Source organism: Protopterus annectens, chromosome 7.part1, assembly GCF_019279795.1.
Source record: "Protopterus annectens isolate FY-2018-M chromosome 7.part1, PAN1.0, whole genome shotgun sequence".
Classification (NCBI taxonomy): Eukaryota; Metazoa; Chordata; order Ceratodontiformes; family Protopteridae; genus Protopterus; species Protopterus annectens.
Window position 1 is genome coordinate 51,771,998 of NC_056740.1, and position 18,109 is coordinate 51,790,106.

At 43.6% G+C, this 18,109-nt stretch overlaps 1 protein-coding gene across 1 annotated transcript in view; it reads left to right on the plus strand.

Annotated features, from left to right (window-relative positions):
* MCM2 (minichromosome maintenance complex component 2) overlaps positions 1 to 18,109 on the plus strand; it is a 340,582-nt gene that overhangs the window by 308,394 nt on the left and 14,079 nt on the right. Inside the window, exons 14-15 of the mRNA XM_044078541.1 lie at positions 9,565 to 9,747; positions 9,839 to 9,994. Coding sequence (XP_043934476.1) covers positions 9,565 to 9,747; positions 9,839 to 9,994 — 339 coding nt within the window. The remainder of the gene's footprint in view (positions 1 to 9,564; positions 9,748 to 9,838; positions 9,995 to 18,109) is intronic.

Genomic DNA, 18,109 nt, shown 5'->3' on the forward strand with positions numbered 1-18,109 from the left:
CTGCCTGTTGGTAGAGACCTGTTGTGGAAATGCATCCCCCCAACACACACACACGTGCGTGCACAACACACGCGCGTGCACAACACACGCGCAAGTGGATGCAAAAGACAAAGAGAAACGCAGCATGATTCTGATGCCCACCATTTTGGTGGTCTGAACAGTACTGGCTTTCCACAATGTAATGGATGAACCCAGCTGCCTTGCTTTCATGCACAGCAACTAGACCTGACTACACTGGTCTTTGATGCATTCTAACTTGAATAGACTCAGACTGGGAGCTTGGATTATCTAACCCTTACTCCCTTTAAGCTTTTATTTTCAGACTATATACTCAGGGTAATGAAAGAGGTCAGGAAGCTTAACAAATAGATTTTAACTAGTAAAAGGTTCTCCATATGGTGCAAAAAGAAAAAAGACCCTTTACATGTTGGATCTTTCAGCAAACCTTTCATATTCTTTAATGTTGCTGCCATTTCTGCTTGTTTTTCAAGATTTGTCTCCATGTGGTGAATAACTTGCGTATCCACTAAGGACAAGTCTCACTCCTTGGGATCTCAGCTTTGTGATACAGAAAGTAACCATGGGAAAATTTTAAACAAACTGCACCAGTCTTCCTCATTGAAGGTGGTCTTTTTGGCAGTTGTCAGGTTTATCCGGTGAATCTCAAGGCTAAAAGATCTGTTGTACAGAGACATTTGTCTCCTACCACCATAGACCGCTACTGTCAAAATGAATCCCCTCGTTCGTGTTGCTGATTTTTGGAATTTTAAGCAGTTGGTTCAGCTACTGTTTTTCTTACTCTTGCAGCAAAACGGAGAGTAAAACACTTGTATGCTGGATGATGTTCTTCGTGTTTCACTGTTGCAGTCATTACATTTGGGTAATCTGCTGGCAGCTTGCCCTCAGTCGGCCTGATTAACAAAGTCTTGGGTCCTGCATCGGTTGCTGTCCCTTCATGACGTCAGGGGTAAAAAACATGCAGCAGGTGCCATTACATCAGTTTTTCTTGCCGCATGGTGCCCGAAGCAGAAACAGTTCGCAAGTGCCGGTCTGCTCCTGAAATTTTTGTTTTAGAGTTTCAGAACCGAAGTCTTCAACTAAAAAGCCAAGTACCCCGTTAGGGAAACTTTTTCTTGCTCCTTACCAATGTCAGTAAAAGTTAATAATTGTATTACTTGTGGGAAGCAAATACCTCATAAGGATTTTCATTTATACTGTATTCCTTGCCTAGGCCCTGACCACGACATACCTTGTCGGTTTTGTGCTTTATTTAATCGGCGTACTATCCATCGTCTGTACATTTTTGCTTCTAAATATTTCGGTTCTCTGTTTAATTATCCAGAAATTACGTTGGTTAGCAATCAGACTACCGGAATACCAAAAAAACACAAAGAAAGACAGGCCGTTGAGGTCCAAAACTACCGACGACGCTTCTCCTAAGCCATTTGCCAGTTCGCCGGTACTCAGTGAGGTGCTTTTGCAGCCCCTGATTCACAGGCCTCTACTGAGACCCATTCGGAGTCCGGTATGCCACGAGATGCTTCATCTATGGAACCCACGGATGTCTCTACCTTGGATGGGTCCGGAGCCACTGTGCAGGCACCAGCTTCTGAGGGTGTATTCAGGCCTACAGATTTGTATATTAAACTGACACCACCTTCAATATTAAGGTCAAAATCTTGCTCTGTCTAAAACGCCCAGCCCGCATGGTCAGGCCCCTATGCCTAAAAAACAGATCAAAATGGCTGAAGATTTAATTACTTTATTCAGGGGTAGTCAAACCCCCCCCCCCCTTCTAAAAGGCCCAGGGCTGAACTTGACTATGACTTTTGTCCATCCCTACATGAGGACTCTGCAGAGGATTTCATTCCTTCTGCTTCTCCCACTGAGGATTTTTCTTTTGGGGAAACGTTACGTACCTTAAGGGAGCATTTCCACTGGGAAAGACAGGATTTTTCTGAATCCAAAAAGAGGCTTAGGGATTTTCTTCCTCAGCATAGGCCTTCGTCTAGTACAGGAGGTATAGCCATTGTTGATGTGTTTTCAGAATCCAGTGTGGCTCTGGATTCTCTGCCTCTGGTCCCTTGTAAGCCAGACAGATACTACAGGGTTCCTGATTCCCACAAATTCCTTTTCAAAAATCCTGTTGTGGACCCTGAAACCTTTCTCAAGGGCCCAAGGGCATTAAGGCTTCTGCTAAAAATCCTACCCCTTCTGATAGAGACTCCAGGGCGCTGGATAGATGGGGTAAAAAGGTTTATATTTCTGCAACCTTAGCAATCGGGGCTTTAAACTGTCAATTTCATATGCTAAAATATAAGCAGCATATGGGACTGCTTAACAGAAAATGATGATTTCTGACTGTGTGGAAAATAAAGATTTACAGGATTTATTGCATTCAGCTGAACAAGTTGGAAAACATACTTCGCAATGTGGTTTTGATTCTTTAAAGGCCTGTTGCAGGGATGCTGTTACTGGGTCTGTGCTTAGAAGGCATGCTTGGCTTGAGGAGCAATCTCTGCCTGATCATGTTAAAGCAAAATTGTTGGATGCTCCTTTGCAGCAGGACCGTCTGTTTGGCTGTAAGGCTGAAGAAGTTCTAAAAAAGATAGAAGATAAGGCTTAATCTATGCAAACTGTGAAAGATTTCTTATAAGTACAACCTCCAAAATTTAGTAGGCACTAGCCTACTAAGAACTGGTGCTTTCCAGTTACTTCCAGAGCCACTCAAGCCAAACCCAGACATTCCAAAAGCACCAGGTTTCAGTCCCAAGGGACTTTCAGAACTAAGCAATGGGGTGCCTCCTCTTCCAAATCTGGAAACAGCAAGACACCTCCCTATGGTAAACAGTCTCGATGACTTTCCTTTAGAATTACCAATCGCTTACCTTTGAGCCGCCCCTTTGGGGGGAAAACTGGCACTTCATGTGAAAAACTGGCAACTTATAAGCCAGGACAAATGGGTTTTAAATAGTGTCCCTGGGATACAGTTCATTTACACATGTTGCCAACTCCAAGTGGATGGCCAGACCTGCCCCCAAATCAGTGGGCAGAGGCTCAGAAACAAGTACTTTCCCTCTTAAACATGGGAGCTATTCAGCTAGTACCAGAAGAGGAAAAGGGATAAGGTTTCTATTCCAGACTTTTCCTGGTACCCAGAAAAGACAAATTATGGCGTCCAATTCTGGACTTGTCTACTCTAAACACCTTACTGGACATTCCAAAATTCAAGATGCTGACTCTTCACCAGTTACTTCCTGTGCTAGGCAAAGATGCCTGCTTGGCAACTCTAGATTTGAAAGAGGCTTACCTGCATATCCCAATTGCAGAAGATACCTCCACTTCAAAGCAGGCTTTTTACATTATCAGTTCTCTGCACTGCCCTTTGGATTATCTACTGCACCCAGGGTCTTTGCAAAGTGCCTGGCTCCAGTAATTGCATTTTGCAGGCAAAGAAATATTCAAATATCTCCATACCTGGATGATTGTCTAATTCAGGCAGAAAACAAGGCCATTCTTCTAAAACATCTGGCATTTGTAAAAAGGGTTCTAACTTGTCTAGGTTACACCATAAATGAAAAGAAATCACAACTAGTACCCTCTCAAAAAATTACATTCCTTGGTGCAAGATTGAATACAACTGCCCAGATGGCTTACCTTATGCCAGAAAAACAAATTCACTTGGTGACCTACTTCAAACAGGTGGCCACAAAACCCTGCTATCTGAAAGACAAATACTGCAAGCAAATTTCTCCATGGCACCTGCCTCACCTTCCTTACTCTCAGCAGAACAACCAAATTCTGCACCCTCCGCTCCAAACATTGAATCTTGCAGCTTGGCTAATCATTTAAATTCCCCCTTAGCATCCCTCAGCAAACCTGTGATGGAGGTCATTTTGGAGGCAAGAAGACCTAGTACCAGAAAATCTTATGCTGACAAATGGAAAAGATTCTGTGCCTGGAATCAATCTCAAGGGATGAGCACAGCAGTGCCCAAATTACCTCAGATTTTGCAATACTTAACTGAGATGCTCCACAAGGGCATATCTTTTTCTTCCATAAAAATCCATGCCTCAGCCATTTCAGCTCATTACAACACACAACCACTCCCCCTCTTTTCCTCATCCTCTGTTAAAGCAATATCTCAGAGGGGCCAAAAACTTAAGGCCACCCAGGAGAGCTCCAACCCCTGCTTGGGACCTTAACTTTGTATTGGAAACTCACTCTACCTCTTTTTGAACCAGCTGCTACTGCAGACTTTAAAATTCCTTTCCTGGACAACAGCCTTTCTTTTAGCAATCACTTCGGCTTGAAGGATTTCTAAATTATAGGCCCTTATGGCAGTGGACCCTTATCATTTTTCATGCGGACAGGGTGTCAGTCAGGATCAACCCATCCTTCATGCCTAAGGTGGTATCCAGTGTGGCTCTTAATCAGTCCATTCATTTGCCAACTTTCTTTCTCAATCCACAGAACAAAGGGGAGCAGATTCTGCATTCATTGGATGTACAAAGACAACTCAGATTTTCTTCGAGATTTAGTCCTGTCCAAGTACAATCTAAACTGCTGGTAGCATTTGCTGCAGGGGCAGAGGGAAAGGCTATTTCGAAGCAAACCATTTCCAAATGGATAAGCCATTGCATTTATTTCTGCTGTAAGCACCACGGAAAACCTATTCCCCCATGGGATCAGATCCCATTCCACCAAGGCTGCATGTACTTCTACAGCCTTTCTCGGAGGTGTTCCTACCAGGGATATTCTAGAAGCTGCTATCTGGAGTTCAGTTCATACTTTCACCAAGCACCATCATTTACCAATTTTCTCTAAATCCAGAGCTATCTTTGCCACTGCTGTTTTGCAGGGCCTTATAGCCGGTCCTAATACTGTATAAATCCATCCTCCCAACCTTAGCTTTGGGAATCTACCCAAATGTGTAATGACTGCAACAGTGAAACACAAAGAACATAGTACAGTTGTGTACACTTACCATAGATGTAGATGTTGGTGTATTCACTGTTGCAGTACTGGCTACCCTCCCTCCACCCCCCTGTTTTTTTCTCTTACTATGCCTCTCCTTTATTTTTCTACATTTAAAAGCCTTTTTGCTGTATTTGCTTTTGTTTGGAGGTATATATTTTTGTGTTTAAAATTATTTATATATTTGGCTCCCCATTTTGGGGGGCACCTGACTTCTGGGGCAAGAAAAACTGATGTAATGGTGTCGGCTGCATGTGTTATACCCCACTGACGACCTGATGTCACGGAAGAAGGGACAGCAACCGACGCAGGACCAAAGACTTTGTTAATCAGGCCGACTGAGGGCAACCTGCCAGCAGATTACCCAAATGTAATGACTGCAGCAGTGAATACACTCGAACATATACGTTTATGGTAAGTGTACACAACTGTACTTTCCAACAGTTCACATACTACCTGGATAAGGATGAAGGCACTCTGGCAAGAAGAAAAGCTGTTTGAAGTATCCTCTACATAATGGGCTTTAAACTAAACTAATGACTGAGGGCTAGCACACCTGCCTGAGGATTGCAGTATCCAAAACAGAAAATTAAAAAAAAATTCTTTAATGAGGATGACTACCTCCTCACATCTGTTGTGAAGTCTGTCCTCTACACTGTGAAAAATGAAAAACAAAAACACTAAAACGTTACAGTATTAAGCAACAGTAGTAAGCAGTCCAAAACTTCAGATGTTAATTCATCTGTCAAGGTAGTGAAGAAATAAACTCAGGTAGGCTTAGTCACAGGAGTAACTGCTTTAAGTGCGTTCATCTACAAGAGTAATTCAGCTTTAATTCATAAGTGCTTTCGTTCACCAGTTGGACTTCAGTTGATCTTTTACCATTGAAGTGCAAAGGGGCAGGTATCTTGAAGGCCTATGATTTTTTTTTCTCTCCTAAGTTAGTGCCTTTATGGAATGTAACAGTTTGGGATTAAGTCTAACTAGGATGTGCAAGGGAATCTTCTGGGTGACCAATCCAGTTTGGTATAGTTTATTTTGTATGGATTCTTTATGAAAGACTATATAGTTTTAAGTACAGTCCTCTGAAGCCGGAGGAAAATGATTGTGGGAATATATGCTCCTCTGAAATTGTGGTGTCTTGAAGTGTTTCCATTACTCCAAGTTACACAGAGTTAAATTCTGTAAATTTGTGGCAAGGTACAGTTAGATGAACATATCCCCTTCTCTGCAAATGTCCATTAAAGATTAAACAAAGTTTCAGAATTTACTTTTTTCTTTGTCAGTTTATTTTTCGAGTTTAAGGGACTTGCAGTATCTGTGATCTTCCCTGATAAAAAGGCTTTGGCATGTCACACAGTTGGCAAAAAGAGAATCCCAGAAATGGTGTTAGTCTGTCAGAAGAGAGACGCTATGTAGTGCACTTTGGAATATATAAAAAAACATGTCCATCTGGTGAAACTTGACAGAGGGCAAACTGTATAGAAAGGCAATGTAGGGTCATAGGTTGGTACTAGGCTATCGGCCCTAGGGCCTATACAAGCCTAGCCATAACAGTTCCCTGGCTATTTCTTCACACACTATTTACTTCCCTGGACCCCTGTCTAGCGTGGCGACTGACGTGATCCCCGGGGTGAATTTCCTTTCTCCCATCCAATCATCAAGGTTCCTTTTGAAGAGTGCCAAAGAGGCGCTCTGCTTGACATGTATGGGCAGTCTGTTCCAGAGTCTGGGGAGTCTCTGTGTCGGGAACCTATCCCTCCAGCATGTTTTGATTATTATGATGACCAGGTTTAGATCCCTGGAGCATGTGGCTCTGAGGGATTGGGATTTCTTTAAGTGTAGCATGTCCAACAGCTCTGGGTTTGACATGGCCTTGTATGTTAGGCAGAGATCACCTCGGAGCAGACGATATGCGACAGAGTATAGCTGGAGTTTTTTTAAGGCGGTCAGCATAGGACATCTGCTTTAGGCCTGTGATAGTGAAAGTACAAAACAAGCAATTTATTGATGACCTAAAAAAGTTTAATAGAGAATTGGGAAACAAGGCAAAAAGAATTCAACACCACCATAAAAAGAAATGGAAACATTTTGGAGAAATTTCTGTGAAGATCCTGTGGAACACAACAAATATGCTAAATGGATAGAAGTAAAAAAAAAAAAAAAAAAAAAATTAAAATGTGCAGGATATGAAATGGGATGAAGTAATGTCCAGAGAGATCGAAACAAAGTGAAGTCCCTAATTGGAAAACTTCAGGCTCAGATGTGGTATCTAACTTCTGGCTAAAAGTAATAACATCTTTACATGATTTAGCCACGAGTAAGAACTATTTATATGTGTACCCTGAACAGACGCCAGCCTGGTTAACAGGAAAAACAATGCTCCTACTTGACAGCAAATCTGTGAGCTATTCTAAAAATTATAGATCTGATAACGTATAAACTATACACAGGAATTGGTGCCGACAGTTTATAGTCATTTTGAAGAAAACTCAATTGTGGCAGTAGAATAAAAGGGTGACAAAGTTGTATGGAACAAAGGATCATCTGTCAATAGTCATAATGGAGAACTGAAAAGGGGGAAGAATCTTAACTGCATGGCTAGACTACAAAAAAGCATTTGACAGTATCCCACATTCATGGAGTGCTTAATGTACAAGATAACACCTTACACTGATCAGTTACATTCCAACGACCATGAAACGGTGGCAAACCACTTTGCAGTTAAGCCATAATGGACAAATTATTCCAGGGATAATAATTCAAAGGGGGTATTCCATGGAGACAGTTTGTCTTTCACCTCTGCTCTTTTGTCTAGCCCTTAACTCATTAAGTTCTCTACTTAACAGATTAGATCATAGATACAATTTGGCTCCCAAGAAACAAGTGTAGAGACTTCTCATCTTTTTGTAGATTTAAAACTGCATAGCTCATCGGATGAGGAACTGAACTGCAAGTGGTTAAAACTTTTTCAGATGATATAAGAGTGTTATTTGGTCTTGATAAATGTAAAAGCAACCTTTAAAGCAGGAAAGTTGCGCATCAAGAAAACATCAGTTTGGGACAGGAATGTGATATAAAAGAACTTGAGCAAAAGGGAGTGTATAAATATTTGGGAACTGATGGAGAATCGACAATAAATGTGACTAAAACTTTGTAAGGTGTATTTTAGACTAAGTTTAATACTGAAAACATTTATTTAGGAATAAAGTCCAAGCTATAAACCAGTTTGCTCTTCCTGTCCTAACTTAACTGTTTTGGAGCGTTTGACCACAAAGTGTTGGATCGGTTGGGCATGAAAACAAGGAAGCTTCATGCTCATCAAATGATTTGTAAAAATCAATGTATACCAAGATTATATATTCCCTGTTCTGAAGGAAGTATGGGCATCCTTGAATTTGATTACATGCATAGATCTGCAGTCATGGGGCTGCATACATATCTGCTGACCTCACAAAACCCAAACGTAGTGAAAGTTTTGAAATGTGAGGAAAATAAGTCTGAGGACTTCCCTGCCTTACTTTAGCAGTAGCAGAAGCATATAGATATTGAGCGGGAGTGGAAATCAAACCAGAAGTAGATAAAAATCAGGCAGCAACTGAATGTGTGTAAACGAGAGACTAAGATGAAGGATCAGATGAGAAAATAAATGTGGTAAATGCATAAATATAGTTGTCAGTGTCAAACTGTTGGAACAACCTCGTGTTGATTTAGGATCGAGCACAGGAATGGTTAAGGAGAGGCAAATTTAAACCAAAAGACAGAAGGTTAATATTGGCAGCCCTAGATAGTGGACTATGTACACATTGGTTTTACAGTGCTTGATGCAGCACCTTTACTCCAAAGGGTTCTTGCATGCATTTTTACTGTTTCTAGATTTGCCCAAGTTCTTTAACACCTAGCTGATTTTTTCCCTTCTGCAAATTTCTCTTGAATTTAGCACTGAGGATGTTACTTAACCAGAAGTTTTTCAGGTGTTTTTTTTGAGAAGTTTTTCAAATGTTTCATTGGGGGAAGTCCAAACTGTCTGCATTGGAAGAGTTGACTGAAAATCCAGACACATACAATTTCTATTAACTGTCAGAGGTATGGTGTTAGTTCCCCCACCATACATTCAGTATTACACCAGAGCAAGTTCTGTTCCTGTGGGAAGCCATTTAATGGCACTCACTAAGAGCTGTTTCCTGCAGCCACAGCTTTCCATGAGCTGCTTCAGGATGTCCATTTCACTAGGCCTCTGCTTTTTTTTTTTTTTAATTGTTTGAACTGGGGGATAGTTTGCTTTCAGCATTAGTAGCTGACATGCCTTTGACTGGATCTTGTAGTTCTTGGGAGAAGAGCATGGTCCGCCTTTAGTTGATTTTAATATTTATCCTTGCCCTCCATTGATTCCTGTTGTGCACATGGACCATTTTCTTATGCTAGAGTTCCCAAAAATGGAATAGTAGTTTTGCTTGCTAGATCGTTATATGTACGTTTGCATTTTTATGGATGCATGGTGCAAGCCCGGCTTTCAGAAAATAGTTTTATTTTTATGTAATCTGTTATGTTGACTTCCCATTTTAATTATGTATTTTTGTTTTAAAGGCCACTGGGAGTATCCCTATTACAGTACGTCATATTGAGTCAATGATCCGTATGGCTGAATCACATGCTCGCATGCACTTGCGTGATTATGTGGTTGAAGATGATGTGAACATGGCTATTCGGGTAATGCTGGAAAGCTTCATTGACACCCAAAAATTCAGTGTCATGAGAAGTATGAGGAAGGTAGGAGGGTGTTTCTTCTGCTGTGGTGTTCTACATTTCTTTTTAATGTTCTCAATGCACATGTGTGAAATTGTTTTGTTTTTTCCTGCAGACATTTGCTCGTTACTTGGCATTTAGACGGGACAATAATGAGCTGCTGCTTTTTGTTCTGAAGCAGCTGGTAGCAGAGCAGGTGACGTACCAGCGTAATCGTTATGGGGCACAGCAGGACACCATTGAGGTTCCTGAGAAAGACCTAGTAGACAAGGTACACATTTTCTGCATGAAACCAATCTTTTGTTAGAAGGATGCTTAAACGCACACTTGCAGAAGTGTGCTGCTTTCATTTCAGTACAGAAGTTATTCCCTGCTTATTTGTCAGTTTAGACTCAGTCATTTTCATGCTTGAAGTTATGTGCCATGTTTCCAGTATTTAAGTTTTATCCATGAAACAATGTTTTTTTGCAAAAATGTTTTCCCTGGACATGTGACCAAAAGAGCCCATCTCAAACAAGCGAATCCCATATATTATAACTTTGCACATCTCAAGAGAATGTTCATTGAAATTCTCTGAAATTTTTTATTTTAAGTAATATTAAATGTGTTGCTTGCTATCCCCTTTTTAGATTAGGGTTCCAGAGATGAAGAACCTCTGGTAGCAAAATTAGAATCCCCCATTATTAACTTGCTCACAGTTCTTAGAATTGGTTCTCTACTGATGATCATTTAAAGGATCACTGCTGTAGTCAGTCATGACATAAGAATTACGCAGCAGGTGGACTTCTGGTCATAACTGTCAGATGTCTCTTGCAATGAGCCATCTCTTCCTGCTGTTGACACCAGTTTAAGTGTGCAGTTTGAAGGAGAGAAGTACCTCTTTTATGTTCAGGTTTTTTTTTTTTTGTTTTGCATGACTGATCAGAAGTTGCTCCATCAGTACTGTATAGGTGACTTTGAGCTGTGTTAAGTACCCTTTAAGAATACATTTCTGCCTTGTCCATTCCTCACCTGATGGGTCTCTGATCTGACTTCAGCCACTTATAAAGATTTGGATCTGTAGCTCTAGATTCTCCCCTTACCCATAATCACCCTCTGTAACAGCTTTACTTCAGATCTCATTTGTTGCTTTTGTGAATGAACGTGGTCTGTATAGCTCTGGTATTTTGTCGCATAAGATAAGTTGTATAACTATAAAAAAGAGCCAATTAAAATTTAACTTATTTTCTTGTTCTAGTTCTTCCTTGCCTTTTATAGTTTGAACAAAGATGCTTTGTCTATTTCTTGTAGATCCTATACTCAAAATTTCCTCGTTTTTGCTACATGTGTTCAAGTACACTAAGTGTTACCATTGTTGATAATTAATTGTTAACCTTTCTTTTCCCTAATCTTTCTTTAGCAGTTTTGGATAATGTCAGACAGGCCTGCTGGTTTTAAGAAATGTACCTTCCGTGGGCACAAAACACCAACCTGTGCCCACTGGGAGTGTGGTACGTTGCTTGAATTCTTCCCATTTGGACATGGACTGTGAAATGTGTGCGTGCAGGCTTCAGTCATCGTGCCTCAGTTGAATGCTGCAGTAAATTTTAGATGTTCGTGGTTCACTGTTGGTCATCACCTGTGGGTTATCCCTGCTCTGCTAGCCTTTGGCCGGCCTGAATACCAGAGTCTGTGTTGGCTGCAGTCGCCTGTAGTCTGACATTAGGTCGTCAGTGCTACAATGCAAGGCAGCTGACATTAGATCAGTCTTTCTTGCCATGGAGCCTGTAGCAGAAGCAGTTCGCACGAGTGCCGGTTGGTCGCTACCAGAGTTTGAATTTCAGATGAAAACGTCTAAAGCAAAGTACTCCATTGGGGACCTTTTTTCTTGCACTAACCGATGTCCAAACAAGTTAGTTGTCTCGCCTGTGGAAAGCTGATCCCACGCAGAGAGTTCCATTCTTACTGCGTCACTTGTTTAGGTCCAGACCATGACGTCCCCCATTGTCGGTTCTTTGCCCTCTTTAATGCGGGAACCATTTGCCATAGAGCTCTTACTGTAGACCATTATTGTCTTCATATTCCGATATGGTGTCAGTCAACCAACAATCTGTGGGCATTCCAAAAAAAAACAGAGATTGAGACAGACCACACAAAGCTCAAGCCTTTTGACTACTACTGCTAAACAGATCATCATTTTTCCGGAATTCAGTGAGGTGCTTTCGCAGCCCCTGATGCCCAATTCAATATCTATGCAGGCCTCTACAGAGACCCTTTTGGGTATGCTGCAGAAATGTTTTTAGTCTTCCGAGCCTTTGGCTGTCCCTGCTTTGGTCGGGCCCAGAGCCACGACGCAGGCACCGGCCCCCAAGGAGGCTTTTTGCACTACCGAATCTAGACAAAAACAACATCTCATCAGACTACCGTTTCTCTCAGAATGATGGATTCTGTCAGGCCTAGAAGCCAGGCCACTCCTAGAAAACCTGCTTCTAGCCACCATTTTGCTCCTGCTCCACCAACCCAAGCACAAATGCTTAAAATGGCAGAAGATCTCATCTTTATCCGGGGTAGTCGGGCCACAGCTTCTAAAAGGAAAAGGCACACCTCCAGAAATTGACAGAACAGGATTCTGAGGAATCTGACTACTCAGATTTTGAAGAGGAACAGCAATCTCTGCTTATGAGGATTCAGATGCAGAGGAATCCATCCTTTCGGTCTCCCCTCCAGGGGACCTTTCCTTTGGGGAAACCCTTCACACCCTCTGGGAACATTTCCATTGGGAATCTCAGGACTTCCCCCAGTCTAAGGAAAGACTTGGAGTTTCTGGACCTGCCCCAGCACAGACCCCTGGCCATCCCCCCTATTTTAGAAGTGGTGGATGCTTTCCATGAATCCAGCTTAGTCCCCGATGCCCTCCCAGCTGCTCTCCGTAAACCTGACTGGCATTAGAGTACCGAATTCTCAAATACCTGTACAGAAATCCTGCTGCAGACCTAGAGGTCATTACTCAGGGACGTAACGGAGCCAAGACTAGTTCTGCCAAGAATCATATCCCTTCCGACAAGGACTCCAAAGCTCTGGACAGATGGGGTAAAGTATACACCTCTGCTTGTGGCACGCACCTTGGCTCTCAGAGCACTCAGTTGTCAGTTCCATATGTTAAAATATCAGCAGCACACTTTGGAACTATTAAAACAAAAGATTTCTACCTTTTCTGACTGACTATTCAAAAGTGCAGATTTACTGCACTCTGCTTGTCAAGTGGCCAAACACTCATTACACTGTGGATATGACATCCTAGAAGCCTTTAGCAGGGCAGCAGTGTCAGGATCTGTCATTAGGAGACATGCATGGCTGAAGGAACAACCTCTCCCTGATATGTCAAGTCTAAACTTATTGATGGCACCCCTGGATAAGTAGCGCTTGTTTGGAGTAAAAACAGAAGAGGTGCTTAAGCTGGAAGACCAAGCAAAAATCTATGCAAACAGGAAAAGATTTCTTTCAGGTTCATCAGGAACTTCCCTCTAAGCACTGGTCCTTCCCTGCACCTAGCAGACAGGGCCAAGGTAAGCCCTGCAGGGACAGACCATCCAGGCCCCTATCCCAAATCTAGCATCGAAGCAAACAGGGGACCACTTCCGCCCCATAGGCAGGGAGTTCTAAGCCACCCTTCATGGCAAAAACTCAGTGACTCACCCTCCCCCCTCTGCCCTCCCTTCACCCACCAAAAGCTAGGAGGAAGGCTTTCCCTCTTCAAAGAAAATTGGCTTTCTGTAACAAGGGACATGTCTCGAACATCATTTTTCAGAGATGCAAATTCTCTTTCAGCGAACTCCCAATTTTAAGAGGGTACCCAGACTTGCTGACAAATCAGTGGGCAGAGGCATTGAAACAGGTCCAGACTCTCCTATCCCAGTGGGCAGTAGAACTTGTCCCCTCAGATCAGACTGGCAAAGGCTTTTATTCCAGACTATTCCTCGTTCCCAGAAAAGAGGGCACTTGGCACTCCATCCTGGATCTATCCATTTTGAACACCTCCCTGCTGGTCCCCAGATTCAAAATGCTAACTTTGCAGCAGCTGCTGCTATGCTAACAAAAATGCCTGGCTAGTGACCCTAGACTTGAGATGCCTACCTCCACATCCCCATAAGGGAATATTGCAGGAAATCCCTGCGCTTCAGAGAAGCATCACAACACTTTCAGTTCTCAGTGCTGCCCTTTGGCTTATCTACTGCACCTAGGGTATTCACCAAATACTTATCCCCAGCCATAGCATTTTGCAGACAAATAAACAGATTTACCCTTACCTGGATGAGTGCCTCATTCAGGCAGAGTACAAAGAAAAGCTGCTCCAGGACCTTCTCATTCTCAAATCCCTCCTAACTTCCCTAGGGATCACCATCAACGAGAAGAAATCAAAGCAAACTCCCACCAGGAAGATCATTTTCTTGGAAGCTCTGCTAGACACCGCACCCCAAATGGCCTTCATATCCCCAGAAAAGCAGAGCTTCCTGCCTCTCTACTTTACCCAGCTGGCTTCCAGAAGTGACCTCACTGGGAGGAAGTTCCTGCAAGCCCTGGGATAGATGACATCTTGCATCCTTCTAATTCCACTGGCCAGGCTTCACATGAGAACTTCAGTGGTATCTAAAGAACCTTTGGTGTCAGCACTCTGTCTCTAGTGACCTCTTCCCATGTATAAGGGAAGAGTTTCTCTGGTGGGCAGAGGCCTGTGACAAGAACAAGGGTCTTCCTTCATCCTCTGCCCTACCCGGCCAGACCATCCCCACCGACTCATCAGACATTGCATGTGGCACGTACCTTGCAGGCAGGTGCACCCAAGGTGTTTGGGATGCCCAGCACCTTCCCTTGCACATCAATCAGAAAGAAATGATGGCAGTACAAAAGGCTCTGACATCCTTCAGCCCCATCTCAGGCCAGGGGTTCTTGTAAAAGCAGACAACACCACAGTAATGTTGGTATATCAACAAATGGGGGGTACCCAATCTTACCCTCTGTGCAGGCTAGCCATAAACCTCTGGCTGGCAGCCGCCTCCATGGGTCTATACCTAATTGCCTAATATCTACCAGCGGTTAGCAACACCCTGGCAGACCACCTAAGCAGAAGCTTACTAGACCCCCATGAATGGCAGCTCCACAGGAATATATTTCTGCAAATCACTCAAGTGGGGGACTCCGGAGGTGGATCTCTTTGCTTCACACCTCAACCACCAGCTGCAAAATTTTGTACCAGAGTGTATCCTCACCTAGTGTGGATGCCTTGACCTTCCCCTGGAACTCCCTCTTTCTGTACACGTTCCCTCCTCTGCTTATTCCCAACGTACTGATCAGAATAAGGGAGGAGAGACCAAAGCCCATACTCATTGCTCCAGATTGGCCCAGACAGCATTGGTACCCCTTACTGCGCAGCCTGACCTTACAGCCCCCCCAAGCAGCTTTCGCTGATCTCAGACCACTTGACCCAGGTGGAGGGCAAGATACTGCACCCAGACTTGCAGACTCTCAATCTTTCAGTATGGCTTATACTTTAAAAGCTAACAAGGAGTCCCTGTTAAGCAAGCAGATCCTGGACATTATCAGAGGCGAAAAGGCCCAGCACTGGAAAATCATATGCAGGGAAATGGAGAAGATTCTGCTCCTGGAGCCACTCCAGAGGGGCCAGTACCTCGCATCTTTCCATCCCTCTTATCTTGGATTACCTAGCAGAGTTACTCAAAAGTGGCCTCTCCTTCTCTTCTGTTAAAATCCATGTCTCGGCCATTTCAGCCCATTACGATTCAGACCTAGCCCTCTTCTGTCATCCTTTGATTAAACAATTCCTCAGAGGGGCTTCTAATATCAGACCTCCCAGAAGGCCTCCCACGCCAGCCTGAGACCTGAATTATGTTTTAGAAAAAGTTAACCTTACCTCCTTTCGAACCTGCTGCTTCATCAGAACTGAAGTACTTCGCCTGGAATATCATCTTCCTACTAGCTATCACCTCTGCCAGAAGGGTTTCAGAACTTCAGACACTAATGGCTGATGAGCCGTTCATCATTTTCTGTGTAGACAAGGTCTCCCTGAGAACTAACCCTTCCTTTATGCCCAAGGTAGTATCTGATGTGACCCTCAACCAGGCCATACACCTTGCCCACCTTTTTTCCCCAACCCTCAAAACAAGGGAGAGAATTCTGCACTCGCTAGACGTGCACAGACAACTCTGATACTGTCTGGACCGTACCAAGCCCTTCAGAAAAACAGACCATCTGCTTGTCATCTTTGCCCCAGGGACAGAGGGGAAGCCTATTTCCAAGCAAACCATTTACAAATAGATATCACACTGTATCTGTTTCTGCTACAGACTACATGGGGAACCCCCCCCCCCAAAGTCTATTTATACCCATTTCACTAGGGCAGCCTCAACTTCCACAGGCTTCTTCAGAGGAGTCCCCACCAGGCACATCTTGGAAGCTACCACCTGGACCTCTCTCCATACCTTTACAAAGCATTACCACCTACCTCTTTTTTTCTAAGTGTAGGGCAGGGCTTGCTGACCCATGCCTAGGGCTCTAACCTATCTTTCCACCCCTCAGCTTTGGGAATCATCCCATAGGTGATGACTGCAACAGTGAAACACGAAGAACATAGTACAGTTGTGTACACTTACCGTAAATGTAGATGTTAGTGTATTCACTGTTAGAGTCCTGGTTTCCCTCCCTCCACCCCCCCCCCCTTATATCCTCTTCCTTTAGGGGGGACATAAGCTTCCCACGGTGTCTTTTAGCTACCAGGACCACTTTACCCTATTTTCTTGCGTTTCTGATGGGTTAGGGCAAGAAAAACTGATTTAATGGTGTCAGCTGCCTTGCTTTATAGCACTGATGACCTGACGTCCGACTACAGGCAACTGCAGCCGACGCAGAAAAACATTTGACTCTGGTATTCAGGCCGGCCGAGGGCTACCACAGCAGGGATAACCCACAGGTGATGACTGCAACAGTGAATACACTAACATCTACATGTATGGTAAGTGTACACAACTGTACTTTTTGAAGATTCTTTTACCTTCGACTTCAGACTCTTCTACATCTGTCTGTGTCTGCTGAGGCTGGCTCTTCCAAAAAAGCCTGTGGACAAAGGCCAAAGGGGATTCTTTGAGTAAGGAAGAAAGTGATCCCCGATCATTCCTCTTTTGCTTCTCCAGGGTTTTCCCACCTGTAAAAACTTCAAAACCATTGAATTCATTGTGGTCATTGGATTTGACATCATCTAAGGCTAAAATACCAGCTCACTAATCTTCCTCCTCTACCGCAGAGCCGATTATCTTCTTGGATCCATTCTCCTTTTCATGAAACACTGAATTATCTTCCACATCCTCCTCATCTAGGAGCCTAACCAAAGCGTACATCAATAGGATAATGAAGTTTCTTCAAGCCCAGATTAATTTGGAAGTTGCACCAGGTCCATCTCCTATAGAACCTGAGAGCCTGATATTGGCTCCTACACAGTTAACTCCTACTCCGATCTGGCTGTCTGCTTGGCGACATCTGCCCTGAGAATCCAGTGTGTTTACATTGGATCTGAAAACTTGGCTGTCTTTGACTGCAGGCATCTCAGAGCTGAAGTGTTGACACTGGCTGGGGGGGGGGGTTGATGACTGATACCCACAGAGCAATCTGTCCTTTGGAGCCTTGGCAGTGGACAGCTGTGCTCCAACTTCTACCCTGAGGTAGAGCCATGGTGGCAATCTCTACCATCCTAGGCAGCTGTCTCTTGCTTCTGACAGTGATTCTTGCCTTTCCTATGTCTTCAGCGTTCGAGATAGTAGGGGAAGTTTTCTCCACCTTTTTGGATAAGCCATGCTTGCCCCTGTCTGGTCCACTTACTTCACAACTGTTTGCTGTGGTCTCAGAGTTTAGACAGCCTGCTGCATTGGTGCAGCAGGCTTGTACAAGCAAAGTTGATTATGCACCTCGTTGGAGCCATGGCAGTCTCCATAATTCTAGTACCAATAAGATATTGTACGAGTACTTCAATGGACTCTGGCAATTCAGTGGTCTATCAGACATAATCTTCTCTCTGCTGCAATATATATGAGAATTTGCAAAGCGCATATATTTTGTTGGATCACAGCAAGAGAAGATGTTCATCGTGTTTCACTGTTGCAGCCATTACACTTGGGTTATCCTGCTGGCAGGCTACCCGCACTCTGCCTGAATTCCAAAGTCCTGGTCCGGCATCTGTTGCTTTCGTCTCTTCCCTGACAGTGCACCAGAGGTATACAAGATGCAGCCGACGCCATTTTCTCCAGTCTTTCTTGCCGCACGATGCCCGAAGCAGAAGCAGTTTGCAAGTGCCGGTCGGCCGACTCCTGAGATTTTCGAAGCGAATTTCAGATCCGAAGTC